General features: G+C 37.1%; 1 protein-coding gene across 1 annotated transcript in view; it reads right to left on the bottom strand.

Moving 5' to 3' along the window:
* The window catches only part of LOC138696682 (uncharacterized), a 105047-nt gene that overhangs the window by 57172 nt on the left and 28784 nt on the right, over positions 1-19091 (bottom strand). The window contains exons 9-11 of the mRNA XM_069821967.1: positions 18081-18185; positions 12114-12262; positions 3299-3440 (exon numbers count right to left, since the gene is read on the bottom strand). Coding sequence (XP_069678068.1) covers positions 3299-3440; positions 12114-12262; positions 18081-18185 — 396 coding nt within the window. The remainder of the gene's footprint in view (positions 1-3298; positions 3441-12113; positions 12263-18080; positions 18186-19091) is intronic.

Raw genomic sequence — 19091 nt, 5'->3', positions numbered from 1 at the left:
CACCATTAAATCGAGAAAAATTCGTTTCGGCACCGGGAATCGAACTCGGGACCTCTCAGTTCTGCGCGCTGAGGACTCTTTCCAACTGAGCTATGCCGGGACACGTTCCACGGTGCCTGTCGAACTCCTCTCATTGTAATGTTTACAGCCTACTACCTGCATTTAAACCTATGTAAGTCAATATGCAGGAGCGCATATTTAAATGACTTTTATGGCCATATTCAACAACAGTTTGTGATAACTGTAAACATTTTAATACATCAAATATTCATTATACTGTATGAGATCTCGCCATCCTCATTGAATATTAACACGACTACTATGAAGTAGTCAATGTGTATTATCATCATTAAACAGTACAATGAGAGGAGTTCGACCGGCACCGTGGATCGTGTCCCGGCATAGCTCAGTTGGAAAGAGCCCTCAGAGCGCAGAGCTGAGAGGTCCCGGGTTCGATTTCCGGTGCCGGGACGAATTTTTCTAGATTTAATGGTGATAATAAAATGCTTAGTTTAAGTGAGGGTTTTGACCACTACTGTTCTTTTGTCGGTACAAGGGTGTCTTTAGAATTTATGTTTGGAAATGGAGAAATTTTCACCGTGTCCTGGACAGGACGTTGTGTCCCCAACATGATTCGGAAGGGATGTCTACTGTAGCAGACAGTAGTCTATTTTTAACACATATATTTCAAGAATGCATGCTACACCCACAATTTGTTTTGTCATTCACACTCCCTCATCTGGAAGGTCTGGTAAGTGAAGAGCGGAAGGAGGTGGAGACGGAGGATGAAGGCACTGACATGGACCATCCCTGATTGAAACACATTGCAAACCCACATTAAAATCTATAGTTTTCCCTTAAAATCTTCATTTTGTTGCATGTTCTTTTCCTTTATCTTAGCCAAATTCCAGGAAGTGGCCTCCTCTCTTCGAGATTTGCAGGGCAGTCATTGAAACAAGGTGACTAATTTTTAAGTTCTGGTGCGAGTACGGTGAATAATATTTAAATGTCAGTTTCTTTTAATTTTATGTCGTTTTTCCATCATTTTAACCCTTTCTTACCTATAGATACCATATGGCAATAATTAACTTTATAGCATTTATATACTTGTGTGTTACATATGAAGGTAAATTTTGCTGGATAACTTCTATTTCAATACATTTTCATCAATATAGTTTTGTTTCAAATGTTGCCACTCCCGTAACTTGGTCACTGAATTGGTCCTAATACAGCTATTTGTTTCAACATGGATTGCTTGTAAATTTAATTTGGGTTAGAAAGGGTTAAGGACATTTTAATGATCAATTTAAGTAAATATTTAGGTCATCAACATCAGCCCCCTAAGGAAAATAAGCCAGTACAATGTGGAAATCACCAGGTTCGCCAACGCAAAAAAAAAAAAAGGCGAAAGTTGTTCCATCTGCAGGGAAGGTGATCATTACGTTTCCTGTCAGTAAGGGAGTTCACCCTCACACTACTGTTACGGGAGCATACTACACGTCAGTATTGCAAAGAAACGACCACAACTTCATCGGGATGGGTGGAGATTGCTAAATCTCTTTCTACCTATGTAGCACATCCACCTTATAACATTTTTTATTCCCGTCACTAAAGGCAAAGCTCCGGGGCATTCGATTTGAGAACTCTCAAGCAGTGCTCAAGAAATGCGAGGCGATTCTCAAGGACCCGACAGAGAATGGCCTGCATCATGTGTTCGAGGATTGTAAGAAACGCTATAACAAGTGCATTCAAGTAGAAGGGGACTACTTTGAAAAATATCATGTAGGCCTAAACATTGAAGTAGAGCAGCGTTTCTCAAACTATGGTCCGCGGACCACCTGCGGTCCTCGAGGTCTGCCTTTGTGGTCCTTCAAAAAAGACAGAAGAAAAAATAAAATTCAAACGAATTGCGTATCACACTATACCTCATCTGACGCCTGCAACCCAGCCAGGGACCACCCGAATGTATAACGGAGGACCAAAGTACCGAACCTTTTCATGTATTTATGATTTTCTTAACAGTTTTGCCGACACCCAGTCTGCACATTGAAATGGTCACGCACTGTACGTCGTACACAAATAATACAACTTTGAGGTCACAATTTGAAACTTATTTTCCAAGTAAATATGACGAATTTTCATGGGTTCGTGATCACTTTCATTGCGATATTGAAAATAACAAACTTTCATTGAGTGAAAGAGAACAGTTAATTGAACTCTCGAATGACACCGGACTTAAAATAAAATTCGAAGCGGAAGGTATAGTTAATTTCTGGACCTCATCACAAGTGAAAAGAGTATATAGTGAACTATACAATGGTGCTTTAGAGATTACAATTCAGTTTGCTTCTACGTATCTGTGTGAGAAAGGGTTTTCATCAGTAACTCTAATAAAAACAAAGTACCAAAATTGACTTGATTTATGTGACGATCTTCGATTTAAACTTACCAGCATACATCCAGTATAGAACAACTGTGCAAGAATCGGCAAGCTCATCCATCTCATTAATGCGAGTACCAACATTTATTTATTTTTTTTAGTTACTAAGTTAAAATTATCCAAACTCTAATACCTTGAATTATAAAAAAAGAACAAAATGAACTTTCTTCTATTAACATTAACTTAATTAGTTATTACTAACATAAAATTAATCAAATTAAATTAATTTTAATTAATTAATTAATTAATTCTATTTTAAAATATAAGTATGCTGGTATTAAAATATGCTACAAAAATTATAAATTTGTTTTCAGAAGGGAACAAGAGTAAGGTGGTCCGCGGAACTGTTTGACTTAAAAAAGTGGTTCCCACTTGAAAAAAGTTTGAGAAACGCTGAAGTAGAGTAATAAACAACCGTGATAAAAAGTCTGTCTTCCTTGATCAGTCCTCGTAATAATAAACCGTGTTTGTACTGTCATAGATCATCTATACATTATGGCCTATTTCATTATCTATATTGTGAGCTTAGAACCAACCTAGATATTTACAAGTAGCAGACTTTCTGCTCATGTGGGCAATATGATTAAAGACCACCACTTAAGAAAGCAGAGCGATACAAAACTGCTTATGAAAGGGAAATAAATCTCTGCACTCTTCTGCAGGGGATCGATCCTGGATGTCCCTGATTTCCAGCCGAAAATACATTCACTCGAGTCGTTAAAAATGTAGCTTATTAAATATGTAAAATAATTTTATTGTAAGTAATTAGAGAGGATTCTGAATTAAATAGAAAAGGTGAGTTATCTGAATATACAAAACAAACGAATATAATATTTAATTCAGTAGTATTAGGTCTACCTGTGCCTCTATGACATCGGGATGTTGCATGAAGAATTCTTCAATCTCCTGTGGGAAGATTTTGTCTCCTATCCTGATAATCACATCCTTTACCCTTCCTACAATTCGTCCGTAGCCATCTTCTTGAAGTACAAACAGATCTCTGGAAAACATAATTCAGCAGAAGGAATAATATGCAGTTGTGCGTGAAGACTACTCCCACTTAAGAAGAAGAAGATTATTATTATTATTAGTAGTAGTAGTAGTAGTAGTAGTAGTAGTAGCAGGGGAAACTCTGCTAATTCCGCAGTACGGGTAATTCCGCAGTAGTGGCATATATGATTTTACTGCGGCTTTCTAATAGCATGAATGTAAGTTTTGAGAGGCTGTCAACAGGAGGCATGTCCTCTGCAGTGCTATAGAAAAAATCAAGGATATTGGTCAACATCTCTGTCGGCAGTACAGTGAAACATCGATAGTTATAGAGGTGGGGAAAAAATAACGTAACAGTTATTTTGGAACCGTTCCTTGTTTGGAACTGTTCCAAAAAGTAACAGCACCTTGGAACACTATGTTCCAAAATAACAGTGTTGCTCTGAGCTAGTACGAAATACTTGCGGTTACAAATACTCGTTTCACTTTGGAACTACATTATGACAACGCCTGTTCCACAGAACGGAACATGTTTGGTACTATTGAAAGCAGTGACGCCAACTTTTGTAAAACAGTGGGTGGGCTCAAACATGTGACGAGCCTAAGTTAAATAAATCTCATAACACGATAAATTATTGGGTGGGCTCGGATTCCACCAGCCCATATAAGTTGGCTCCCGCTGTTTGAAAGCAGAATTGGGAATCCTTTCGTCGTAATGAAATAAATGTTGGAAACTAAAATAAAAGATAAATAGTAAAGATACGAAGATAGTCTTTAAAAATGAACACATTATCTTGGAACTGATGTTAATTAAGTATAGGATTCTATCAAATAACATAATGCCTGTATTATAGTAACTACATTGTGAATTTTATCAAGGGAGATGAAAATATATAGGTTACGTTTTATTTCCAAATATTTTACAGTTTTAGTTTCATTACCAATTCTTAAAATTAAACTAAAGTCTGTTGAAATATGACTGTATTATTGAAGTTCTTTTGTTTAAAAAAAAGTACAACGGTAAATTTTCATATTTCATTACAATGAGATTATTATTTTTCATGGCGGTATATTATTAATATGAATTTTAGCACGGCCGAAATGATTATAGCTTTTATTTACGCATTTTTGGAGAAATTGAACACTATTGTGACCTTCAGCTAAGCAGAAGAGGAAGAATAGTTTAGGTTTTATTTACCACTGGGATCCATTTCGATTTCGTGACCAATTTACAAATAATTTAAAATTACATTACATTTCTTGCTTCGAACAAACCTGATCTACGAATTCAATTTAGCATTAGAAAAGATTTCATTTCCAGGAATTCACATCTCGACTCATTACGACATCGTACTGAATCACATGGCATACAGGGAAGTATGTGATCATTTAGCGTCCTAAATACCACTGTTATATCAAGAGTACTAATAATATAATATATAGGCCTCTTGTATTATATTTCATACTAGTCGTACGTAGCCTACATGTTCCTAAATACCACTGTTACATTACGTACTAGTAGTACGTGGCTCTTCCACTGTTACATTAAATACTCCTGTTATACAAAATACTTGCTGTTACAAAAAATACTTGCTGTTACAAAAAATACTTGCTCTTACAAAAAAACTTGCTGTTACAAAAAATACTCGATGTTATGGAACTACATTATGAGTTATGACTATAAAATAACGTAACGGCCTGTTCCAAACCATCACTGTTACATTATATACTAGTAGTACTGTACCTGTTATACAAAATACTTGCAATTACATGTTACAATATACTCGATGTTATGGAACACGGCCGACGTGATGCTCCCTTCGCTTTCAAAGGTGCAGCGAAGCTAGCATCAAGTCGGCCGTGTATGGAACTACTTTATGACAACCGTTGCTGCAGTGTTGTCAATTTAGCGACTTTGTCGCTAGATCTGGCTACTTTTAACAATTTTCAGGGACAAAATAAATACTAACTTTTAATCCTGAACTGGAGTCGTGCATAAATATAACGTAACTGGTTTCGTGGTGTCAATACTGTCAGTATGACTTCTGGACTTTCTCATGGCCCTCGACTTATACTTTTGCCTTTGCCAAATGTTTGCATAAACTACTTTGACTAAAGGGTTTTAACATAAATACATTTTGTAAAAACACTGGAGGAGAGGGATTCGATCCGGTGCTGTGGAGCGAACTTCGGCGTAGGCTTTATACAGTAATGTATGGTGGTACCGTTATTTTGGAACTGTTATGTGGAACCTAGTATTTTCGTGGAACTGGAACAGTTGGAACTGTTACGAGAAAATAACAACTTTTCCCATCTCTAGAAAGTTGGCTGTTTATCGTGTTTTGCTACACAGCTGTGAAGAAAGTGAGCATTGTTACATATAAATTGTTCCGTTAATGTCACTTTCATAATGTATTTCATAATTATTTACTACTGCGGAATTAGCGAAGCCCTACTGCGGATTTATTGGCACTGTTGCGGAATTACCCGAGTTCTTTTTTCAACTGTAATGTATGTACTACTAAATAATATAGGCTATTTGCATTTTAATAGGTATCTTTATCTCATTTGGTAATGAAAGGTTTCGTCCATGTCTACATATCTTGATAATATTTTTCAATAAACATTTGACAGATTTACTTCTTAATATTGCGGAATTAGCAGAGTCTCACCTAAAAGTAGTAGTAGTTACTAATTGCGTTAGTTATTTAGTTTGTCTTCCGTCCAGGTTGCCCAGGTTCTATCCTGGTCAGATCGAAATATAATTTGTGGTGCAGAAAGAAAATGTTACAGAGAGATTTTCTCAGTATACTCCCGTTTCCCTCTATCATTTCACCATCATTCTCCACTTCATCTAAACTTTCTCTCTTTCATCATCATTTCTGTTCCTTTCCTGCTGATCCGGAGCTGTGTTCGGGCTTGGGTTGGATCCCCCTTTGGTCTTTGGTTTCTTCCGAGGTTTTCCCCAGCCGTGGGACTGAAGCCGGATGGTCTATGGCGAGTCTATGGCGAGTTCTTGGCATCAACCCCTTTGATTTGATTACCCCCCTTTGATTTGATTACCTGGTTGGGTTTTTCCGAGGTTTCCCCCACCAAAAGGCAAATGCCGGGTAATATTTTGGCGAATCCTCGGACTTGATCTCATCTCACTACATCTCACCAAAAAGAAAAAAAAAATGTAAAAAATTGCTCAAAATTGTAAAAATTGTAGAAAATTACTAAATTGTAAAACTATAAAAATTTGTAAAAATTGTAATTGTAATATTGTAAAATGTTGACTTGTTCCACATCTTAAAGCTTCATTGCTCATGTAAGATCTATGGAATAAAATAAATGAATGAAATGAAATGAATGAATGAATGAATGAATGAATGAATGAATGAATGAATGAATGAATTTCCTAAATTTCGGGCTTACAATCGATGCAGATTCGGCTGCGGATCGCCACCGAACTTGGACCCGTGATAAATGGTCAAGCCCACAGCTGTTGAGTAACTGTTAGCATGTATGACCGTGATAGAACGAGTCCGGGTTCAGGTTGGGATAAGTTACCCTCTTCCCATTAAGAGCAAACGTTGGGTAACTTTCATCGCTGGACCTGGACCCATTTTGCTGGTATTCTCACTTTCATTTCACTCAAACACTAGATAGCCACTGCAATTTATAAAGAGTCGTAAAATAAATACATTAAAAATAAGTGGTCTTTAGTTGCTGGTGGTAGTGCTATGTACCGTTGGGCTCTCTCCGAGGCTCATGGTATCTCGTGGAATCGGGGTTGAGGGACCGTGGTGATGCCTACAAGAAAAAGTAAAAGATTCTGCTTGCTCTTGGAGAGTTCGGTGGCGGCCAGTAGAGGGATCTGTAAAGAGGGAGAGTCTTAGGGCATGCACATCATTCCACTCCGTGTAGCACAGTGGGTCCACCCAAGCGGTCTACATATGAGGAGAGTCCTAGCCCGTGCCCTTTTCCTTAACGGAGACTATTATATATAGAGTGGAAGTGAAGTGATAAAAGCTAATATATTGGTGGAAGGTTCATAGTTTTTTTCAGAAAAAAATTTTTTCCCAAATGTTTAACAACTTCTTATTCGGTAACTAGGCCTATTGCGAATAGGATCGTAATTTTTATCCATATTGATAGGGAATCTAATAAAGAATAAATTATTTCACGGCTTATTTCAATAGTGTGGACGGTTTTCGTATTAAATTTAATTTTAAAAACCTCTAAATTCAAGCCACTACACGACTCGAACTGGTGGCAACGTCGAGGTAGAGAACAGCTTAGCTACCGAGACACACCGAGTTCGTTGACCTTTTAATCTGTATCACGAGTAGAATGTGTTAGCGGCGATGTTGCGGGACCGCTGAAACTTCAAACTTAATTTTCTAATTAACCGTGCATTTAATCACGAAACGTAATAGGTTTTCTATTCATTTACATGTACTCTATCGTCTCTTTCAATCTGCAAGATTATTTCACTACCACTCTGTATATATATATATATATATATATATATATATATATATATATATATATATATATAAGGTCAGTGAAAAATATAACATGGAAATTAATATTGAAAAATCGAAAATCATGTCATTTTGTGGGAAATTCCCTGTACCAAGCAAAATCTGTTTGAATAATAAAATAATAGAAAGAGTAAATACCTTCACTTATCTTGGCTATACACTATCACCTTATGATGAAGTAGATATTGCTGAAAAAATATGTAAATATAATAAAACAATGGGGATCATTAATAAAATCATGAAACCCTCACTAGTACAAAGACACACAAGAATAGGCTTGTATAAAACCTTAGCACAGCCAGTATTAAGCTATGGTAGCGAAGCGTGGACTGTGAAGAATAAAGATGTCAGTAGAATAACAGCAAGTGAGATGATGTTTATGAGAGCAACAGCTGGATATACTCGCTGGGATCATAAAAAAATGAGGACCTAATGCAAGAACTTCAAATAGAACCCATTATGCAGTTCATCAGCAAATATCAACTTCAGTGGAAGGGTCATCTCGAACGAATGAATCGATGCAGAATTCCAAAAGCACTGCTTCATTACCATCCATATGGCAAAAGATCTCTAGGCCGTCCAAAGAAGAGATGGACTGAAAATTCTAGTTTGAGACCGTAACAGGCCATTTGGCCTAATACTTGTTAGGAAGATGATGATGATGATGATGATGATGATATATATATATATATATATATATATATATATAATTTATTCGTATTATGAAGGATGGGTGGAACGGAGAAAAATTCTCTCCGGCACGGGATTTGAACCCGGGTTTTCAACTCTACGTGCTGACGCTCTATCCACTAAGCCACACCGGATTCCCATTCCGATGCCGGATTGAATCCTCTCAGATTAAGTTCCACCTCTTAGGTTCCCTCTAGTACCCAACCCTCATGCACTGCGTCACAGATGTATGACAGTGGCACAATGTCCAACACATTAATGTGCAGAGGTGCACTCATTACGAGTGACTAAGCAGCCGGGATCCGACGGAATAAGCGCTGTCTTAAATCATTAAGTGATTATTGTCGCATATCATATATTACGATATACCGAAGTACATATATTTCCATGCAGAAATTCGGCGTCATCATATGATGAAGGATGGGTGGAACGGAGAAAAAACGGAATGAGAATCCGGTGTGGCTTAGTGGATAGAGCGTCAGCACGTAGAGCTGAAAACCCGGGTTCAAATCCCGGTGGCGGAGAGAATTTTTCTCCGTTCCACCCATCCTTCATCATATGATGACGCAGAATTTCTGCATGGAAATATATGTACTTCGGTACATCGTAATGCATTATTCGTACTGTATTAGTTAATTAGGTTGTAATACTAGTAGATAGTAGTATGTTAGTAACAATAAGAAGTTAGTAGTGTCTTAGTGATAGTAGTAGTTAGATACTCAGTAACAGTAGACGTTAGTTACTTAGTAGTAACGGTAGATTTATTTTATTTTTATTTTAGTAGGTTATTTTACGACGCATCATCAACATCTTAGGTTATTTTTTAACGTCTGAATGAGATGAAGGTGATAATGCTGCCGAAATGAGTCCGGAGTCTAGCACCGATAGTTATCCAGCATTTGCTTATATTGGGTTGAGGGAAAACCCCGGAAAAAACCTCAACCAGGTAACTTGTCCCAACCGGAAATCGAACCGGGCCACCTTATTTCGCGGCCAGACACGCTAACCGTTACTACACAGATGTGGATAATAATGGTAGAAGTTAGTAGTTATTTTGCTAGTAAGTAGTAGTAGCAGTAGCATTGTTTTATGTAGTAACGTTTTCAGCTGATTATATTATACAACGTCGAAATTAAACATGGAAGAGGAATGACTGACAATTTTGTTTTTACCACCCTGTCAGGGACGAAGTTCTTGTATGTACCGTAAATATATCACACGAGCTTCCCAGCTTTACATCCCTCTTGGAGAATCCCAACTAAATATTATTTTTATCGCCTTTTAAAATCCATCGCCCTCAACTGGGTTTGAATACGCTAACCTCGGAACTGATCCACAGCTTGATAGCCTCCTAGCCGCTACATCACCGAAGACTTTTGAGCAACGGAAGTTCGCATAAACTTTGGTCAGATTCCTAATTACGTTGGAAGTCTTTTTCTTTAAGCAAATCAATATTTTTATGTAACTTATCTTGTTTAATCCGAAAAAATATAGACCTACACTTCAACAACACTTGTGTGGTGTGCTTGTATTTGCTAAAATATGTCATCCCTGCTTAAAACGATTTGAAATTAGATTTTCAAGAATTTAGCTTCTTTCTTTAGTGCATCTGGCTACACAAGTATGGATCACGTGAGTTAAACAGCTGGTCAGTGACCACACACGCAGATAGCGAGGTCGAGGTGAAATCAACGAAACCCACGCCGATCTATGGTTCAGCGATACCGTGCATAAAAAAGTATTATCAATATTTTTTTATAAAATAGGCTAAAATAGACACCAACGTCAAATGAGACATTTTGGGCTCTAGAAAATGAGCAATATTGCTTATAACCATAGGTAGGAAGTTCGTACCAAAACATAGATTTCAGTTGTATAAGCGAGGAGTGTAGATGTCACCCGTGCCTCGCCCTGCTCCTACTCGCTACAAAAGATACGCAGTTCACATAAACAACGCATAGTGGCACTCTATGGAGCTGTGTATAGTCGTGTATAGTTTGAAGAATACTGTTAATTTATATTAATATTTTAATTTCTGAACAAAGTGAGCTATTCCGTTATTATTGTATTATTTACGTAATGTTAATATTATGCACGATTCCAAAAAAAATTAAATCATCTCTTATTAAATAATTATGCAAGCATGAATGTGTAACACGTTTATTTTTCCCCGGATTATCCTTCGTTAAATGTTGACGTCTCGTGCTGCTATGCATTCGGTTGGGTTATAGTCCAAGTTCAACATCAGAATTACGACACCAACTTCCTAGCTGTCATTATGACAGAAATGAAAACTTTCCTTGAAAAATATTTCTGGGTTTGATATTATGTGCCACATACGAGATACACTATTACATTCACAAAGTAGTTGTTCACCTGTTGATAGGAAGATATATTGTATCATATTTTAGATTTGCTCCAGTAACGGCTTGTGACGTAGAACGAATATTTTCAGAGTAGAAATATTTTTATTTTCTGAACATAAAAGGAGTATTTCTTTTGATAAAATGAAAATGTTCATTGTTATTTGTTATAATGAGGCTAGAATCATAATTGTATCCTTTATATGCTATTTTTATATTTAGCCCTGTGGATAAATTATTTGAGTTTGGAATTTACGAAGTTTATAATTACAAATTATTGCTTTTTTATATTATTCGTTTATTATTTTATTGAAGCACATGTTTGGTTACCACCCGGCTGTACATGCTTGTCGTTATGGTTCACTGACATTGAGAGATGCGCTATTACTTTATATTCGGTAGAAATATAGTCCAAACTCACACAACTTAACAGTTTTGATACCAACTTCCTAGCTCTGCTTATAATAATCCAGAAACGTGTTTAGAACTTAATATTAGTCTGTCTCTTCGGGGGTAGGTTTTCACCTCAAATCCTATGTCTATAGGTATCCTACAAGCAAAACTCAGCTCAGACTCCTCGCGTCGCGCATGCTATACCCCTCTTACCCCCCCCCTTGCAGTAGGTGGTTCTCTAATAAGCGGCTACTGGTATAGCTATAACGGCTACGGTTGCGGACATGTGCACTCAAAGAGCAGCTGTAACAATAACCAATTAAGTGAATATAACATTAAAACATGTCAACATCGTCTCTTTCTAAGTCACAATCGGTATCTATCTTCACTGGAACTGTCCTCATATTTAAATTTTAAATATTTAAATTAAATTAAATTAAATTAAATTAAATTAATATTTAATATAAAACGCTATGTGACTCCCTGACGCTGTAGCAATAACACATTTACAGTTCAGCACAAGAAGATAATACGTGCGCATGCGCATAGTGTCGGTGGTGTGATTGGAGACGCGGAGCATGCTGGGAAAGGGAGCATACGTCATCTGCGCGAGACGGTCACGCCCGCTGGTTTCTGTGCACTGAGTTTTGTTTGTTGGATACCTATAGTAATAATCCTCATTATCAACAATAAACTAACTTTTCTTACCCAGTTTTGGCCCAGTTGTCTGGACCCTTAAACTCTCGAGTCTTCTCCTCGTCATTCCAGTACCTTGACATGACGTTGTAGCCACGTACACAAAGTTCTCCAGGAGTACCCATAGGAACCATGCGACCCTCTTTGTCAACTAACTTCACCTGGAATAAATAGTAAATGATCACCGCATATAATGACGCATAAAAAGCACACATATTACTAGACTTCGTGGAATTGCCACGAGAATCGCAAGGTTTACTGCGCACGCAGTATAGACTGTATGAGAAGAGGGCGTGCAATGGATGGAGTATGCTTCTGATGTAAACACTGAGCAGTATACTGCGGTTACAATAAAAACCCGTATCCTGCATTCAAGAAATATTATGAATGATCATTTAAGTAGAAAATGTCTAAACATGTAAATACACAATTATTTTGTAGTGAGATATGTTAACTCTTAAAATTTAATGTAAGATACTCTCACCATCCTTGAATATGTACAGTGCAGTGAAGAGTTACGTACATTTTGAGCGACTGCAAAGTAACCTCCTCCGATGGTCACTTAAACAGTTTTTATTTTGGAAAAATGTACGTTCAACATCACACGATGTAATACGTACATATTTGAAGAACGGAAAGTCACTACTTTATAGTACACCAACTTCAGATGTCTTGTCGTAACCTGATGGTACATCATTTATAGTACGAAGTTGTGAATAGCCAGAATTTTTAGCAATATCGTTTCTCAACTTACATTTCATTTTTTTTTTCTGAAATTAGTGAATTATTATTTTGGATAACGGTTTGTGGTACTTTATCCACTATATTAAGGGCTTCTGAGAGTTGTAGTTTAGACGATTCTAACAGAATGAGCGTATTCCGAATCTCACCGGTGAGCAATCCGATGGCATCACGGTTTTCCGAATTCCACCGATGACGTCATTGATGCTCCACCGGTGTCGCACCGGTGCCATCAACTTGCAGAGGTGGTGGAAGGCTCCATCAGCCGCCATCAGTGAATCTGATTGGTTCTTGTATAGGGCGGGAATTAGCAGACGAATGACATCGTGCACTGTTGTGTCATGGCGGTGTGTTCTGCTTTAGTTCTGCTGTATTGTTTGTAATGAGCAGAACGTAAAAACAATATGTTAATGGCTTATGAGCGAACATGTCAACGGACCAGTTATTATTACCAGTTCAAGAAATAAGTTGTTTATGATCTCTTTTATTTGAACGAGATGGCAGTACGGACATTTCGCAAAATTTTGCTAGCGTAGCACAGATAACCACTTACACAGTCGCCATGACAGCATCGATTCTTCCAGCAGTTTTGTTCCTTATTTTCGTTGCAACGTGACGTCATTGATGCCACCGGACCGGTGAGATTCGGAATGCGCTGAATGATGCTTTTGGACACGATTTTAAAATTAGAATCAATGAACAGAATATCTTCCAATAAATGTTGAGAAGGCAATGATTTTACAGCTGCAACAGCGGAACTGTCTGTGCTATCCAATGCATCAATTACCTCCATTATTTTGCCGTAATGTTCTGCATAATAATTATTAACAGCATCCAACCACGTTTTCCAACGGGTCAAGACTGGCTGCGGGGGTAAGGGTATTCCAGGGGCAATTATTTGGAACAGCAACACTCTCATTGTAGTATGTTTGATTGAATTCATGTCTGCACTGAACAGATGTTAAGCTTTGACTATCCCAACCACAGTAATGCAAAAACAAGTGCTTACATAGGTATCGTACATTATCTGTAGCTGCTCTATCTATTTGGACAGGTCACAAGTCTTAACATGAACTTCTGCTACTACGAGAACGGGCGGTCGCTCACCTCCTCTATACTACCGTACATCGGTAACCTGATTGTGCGCTGCGTGTGGCAATTCAACGAAGTCTACATATGACACATACGTATTCAGTTTCTCTGGAAGTGAGGTAAGCCTAAATCTGTGCACTGATCGAAGTACAGACCTGATCTGTGCACTGATCGAAGTACAGACCTGGTCCGTTACATTTCTAGGTACAGCAGAGCGTCTCGTTTAGGCACAGTGAAAACGTAAACAAAGTGCAGGTAATGTGTGTGTGAGGGGGGGAGGACGAGCCGTACTATAAACACGAGGGATGCACAAGATTTTAGTTACAACATTTATGGCGGAGGATTGATTAATTAATTAATTTATTCATTTGCTAATAATTGTAACATATAATATAATATAAACGCATTAAATTTTCGCCCACCCCTGAAAGAGTAGAACCCATGCTCAGGAGCGGATTCCAAAATGAAATCATATTTTCTAAAAACACACAAAACAGAAGAACACAAGAGTACAGTTGGTTTCGTAAGAAATTACATTACAATATCTCTTTTCTAAATTCTACTTGGCGCGGGTCCTTGCAATCACCACACATGCTTGAGAACCTATGAGTAAACAAGTATATTTTATTTTTTTCGTTTATTTATTTATTTATTTATTTATTTATTTATTTAACATGCATATTTGTGTTCGTGTTAATTTAGCTGTTTTATAATTCACACTACTGAGGAACATGTTGAATATTAGGAGCATCAAGCGTTCCCTTCAGAACGAACTTATAGAGAAGTTTGGAAAGGAATGTTTTCTTATTAAAGAAAAAACGCACTGAATTTTGCAAATTGTTAAAGAAGTATAAGGACAGATAGAACTCGATTCTTTCAAAAGCAGTGTAATAGCGAAAGGTACATGAAAAATATTTAATTATACAGTGAAAACTGATCTTCAACATCAAAATCAGACATAAAACATGAAAAAGAATTTCATCTAGATTTGAGTATAATGTTGGTACATGCCAACATCCCTTTAGTGTTTTTGAAAAAAGTTATTTTGAGTGAAAGTAGGAGATACTTTTCTTCTGATATGCTGCAAATGTACTCGTACCTTGTAATTCGGGGCATTGAATTATGAAGAAATGTATTTCATATAAGTACTGTATATTATTTTCTTTTTTTTTGCTCACACACAATAGTAATATGCGTTACAAGAGCGGTATGTTGAAGTTTTCATGTTCGAGGGAAAGTTTGAAAAAGCGAAACGTAGTTGAGCTTTTTTAATTTCCGAGAGTTCAAAGAAAACATACCGCTCGTGTATCGTACATTATTTTGTGCGAAGATCGTTTATTACATACCTGAAAGAGGAATTTCTAATTAATTGCAATGAAATCTCCATCTTGGTTTCTGTTCAATGACGGCAAATTTGCAAAACAAAAATATCTGTCTTCAATATTGTTGCTTTAAAATGTTTTCTGTGTTTGCTATACTCCAGCAGGCCGTGATATACGTCTGTCTTTTTTTTCCCCCCAGTCTATAAATGCGAACTTAAAACAAACGGTAAGATTATGTAATGATTTATTTTTCATTTTAATATTTTAACAATATTATTTATATAACATATTGCAGTAATAACATCGGCATCTGGAATCTTGTTGAGTTTTTCACGGCTTCCTTAATGTTACTTGCATCACGAATCCAGTAACTTTAGTGGAGTTGTAGAGTTTACTTAATTTTTGCAAATATTTAAAAACAATAATTAACAGTGCAATTTAGGTAAAATTGCAGTGGTAAGTTTCCGATTTATAATTATTACTAAGTTATATTGAACGTCTCTAAAAATAATATGTTAAAATCCTAAAGCAGTAAAATCAATGTGTCACTTAAGCGGTAAGAAGAGGGAAATTGTTATGTGTGTTAGGTTGGGAATACTGAATGTGGAATTTTAGACTTTCCGCGAATTGGTTTTGTGCGGAAACCAAGCAAATACGCACGATCTCGCACAAATGATTATTTCTTATTGTTAAAACTTTTACAGTATAATGTATATTGAAACATTAATGTAGGCAATTATTTGTTGTACTAGAAATGCACTGTATACGAGTATATTATATTTGTAAACGTGAACATTTATTTTGTGTCTTACTGTGATTAAATGTGTATCTGTTGAGGCAAGGACTATGTAAACGCACTCTCACTCTCACATTCCTATCTACACAACACAGTGGTCCGTGCGTTCGTAACTTGATGAGTTTCGATACCCTGATCTGAAGTCGGGTGATGAGCACGATGGTTTTCGCTGCCTATCGTAGCTCCCTAAATTCATCATGGTTCTGGATGGGTACTGATCCCAATACACTGAAATTCCTTGAGGAAATTCCTTCTCCATGAGGACTCGAACCAGCGCACATTCCGTAACTCAAATCCAGGCATTGTGCCTTAGAACACGACGCTATGGCGCGGAACATAGCCTGCGGTGGGTCTAAAAATTCTAATTTCTGCAGTTTCGATATGCTTTCATGTTTCTTCGTGCTCGAAAAGTCGTTACTAGTAAGGTCTAATTCAGGAATGTCGGAAATCAGACTCTAAATGTGCAGTTATGTGCGCGGATCGCCGGTCTGTGCAGATTGCATCAATCAAGCGTTGCTCTTACCCGTTCTTAGCTGGAGGGGTGTACAATAATCTATTCTGCGCTTCTAGGGTTGGATTAAATAGACATTTGGACATTATAAACATAGTTAGCAGAACGAAAAAAACACAGTTATTATCAGTGTCTGTATTTGACAATTGTAACACAAGAAACTTTAGGATTACTCAGTTATACTTCACAAAGTAGTGGTTTGTAAAGCATAATTTATTAATATGATTTTATACAGTATTTGAAGAAAAAAAATTGCAGTAATTTCGAAACAACAAAAAACGAACAAGTATTTCATTTTACATAGTAGGTACGGTACTAATTATTTTAAAGTAATAGACCCTACTCTTTCATTGTTCGTCAAGCTTATTATTTACTGTGATCATTGGCACACAAATGTTGAAGAAAATATTATACTCGTAATTAATTACATGCAGTAGGACATTGTAAAGTTTTTACACTGAAATCATTTCTTTGCTGTATGTGAATATAAATTAATATTAATATTAATAAATATAAATTAAGCTTAGAATTTAAATTCACATATAGTTTATTTGAAAATCTTGAGAGCAAGTATCGAAAAATTGGGAGCGTTACTCAAAGAAATTAAAAGTGTAGTTCACAAGCTGCGAAGCGACGATATTCTCTTTATGTCAGATTTAAAGATTTATTAATATAAGTATATTGAATTAATATTGTGACGTGAGATGAAAAATTTGCCATTATATATTTTTCCAGAAAAATTTTCCGCCTTGCAAATAGTATTTTCTTCTCTCCTTACAACCTCAAGAGCCTCACATGTATTCCTCACTATATTCTCATCACTTACCAGTTTATGAAATGAAAGTCGTAAGTCTAACCTTTGATGGCTGTGTTAGTACAGACGCCAAAACAACGCCATTGTCAAGTACGTTTTGCCGTGAGAGTACTGATTAAGAAATAAGCGCTGGGAATATCATAATTTGAGAACTTTACTAATCTGATCTAAATTGTCACCTCACAACACTATTACCTTGACATAGGTTGATGAAAGCCTTTAATTTTAAAATTATTATTATTGTTGGCTGAGGAAAACTTTATAACAATTATGTTATATGATTCGTAATTTCTCTTCTCCGTTATCTGTGAACTTCTCACTTTATTTATCATAACTCATTCACAGACACAGCCAAATCGGCACTCGTACTGAAACTGTGTTACTGAAACAAAAGCTGCTGCAGGTATTGTATAGCCCTGGCGCGTTCCCCTCCAAGGCGATTCACTCCCTCCAGGTAGGGGAATAGAGAGTGCACATCGCACAGAGACAGTTGCACAATGTGCGCGACTGCACAATGTGCAGGGTTTTGACATGCCTGGTCTAGTTTATGCGGACGAAAATCGAAGCAAATTGGCAATGCTCATGTTAAAATAAAATGATAGTAGCCCTCTCACTTAAGGCGTATCATTTAATTATCACGCGCATTATTGAACATTGCTTTATAGGATAATTAAACAATCTTGTTATTATTTGTTGTAATTACCTCAGTGTGTGGTAGAACTCTTCCAACTGTTGTCGTCCTTTGTTCCAGCGAGTCGTCTGGTTCGGATATAAATACTGCACATGCCTCCGTCATCGCGAAAGCTGGCTGTAAGAAAGAGCTATATGTGTAATGTCATATGTTACGAATTCGGAAGGTTCTATGCGTCAGAAAACGAAATTAAATGTCTTACTGTGTGTTACAACCATAGAACTCATTTAATACCCAAGTGTAGACTTTGTAGACACGAGTTGAAAACAAAATATACATTCATTGTGGCGTTATTACATTAAGACTTAATTTTGTTCAAAGTGGTTCAATACCGCACCTCGATTCTTCAACATTCTAATCTACAGCTTGTCCAAGGTAAGTCTGCGAGCCGAGAGGGGAAGTTGGAGACAGTTCTGTAGTGAAAGGAGGCGGTAGAGATAGGGGACCAGTACAGTCTCATATGACAGCAAAGTTTTCCTACTGCGCTTCAGTTCATAGAGCGGTAATAATTTAAGACGCTTTGAAATAGACTGTACTTCTACTTCTGCTTGAAGTGAGGTTTGGCGTTCTGATTGGTAAGCGTTGCCGTAGGAGAGAAAGTTGCATGAGGTGGGAGGCTGGGAGACAGCGTAACTGTTGCCTTTATCTGAAAACAAGGACAAAAATGCGTGCGCTCCGTAGTGTATTTTAAACGATGTGCACACGTTGAAATCTGAGCGTCAAGTGACCTATGTGGCAACTGTGTTTTGCCTCTACATTCCATCCCGATATCCCCACTCGCAGACTTGACTTGGACAAGCTGTAACTTGGTAGACCTGTAGGTGATGGGTAGAGCTCGGATTTCATTCACCAAAACATTGAAAAGAGATTACCGATGTATAGAGTATATTATAGCTGAAATTTGACATAACGAGCTCTGAACGGACACTCCTAACTATGGTCCGTCCCAGGTATCTGTAGAATGACTAGACGCATATGGGGCGAAATCTATCTGTGCAAAAGTGTATTGCGGGCAGCATCAGC

This window comes from Periplaneta americana, chromosome 3 (assembly GCF_040183065.1).
Source record: "Periplaneta americana isolate PAMFEO1 chromosome 3, P.americana_PAMFEO1_priV1, whole genome shotgun sequence".
In the NCBI taxonomy this organism is placed as follows: Eukaryota; Metazoa; Arthropoda; class Insecta; order Blattodea; family Blattidae; genus Periplaneta; species Periplaneta americana.
This window is presented reverse-complemented; position numbering and strand designations above follow the sequence as displayed.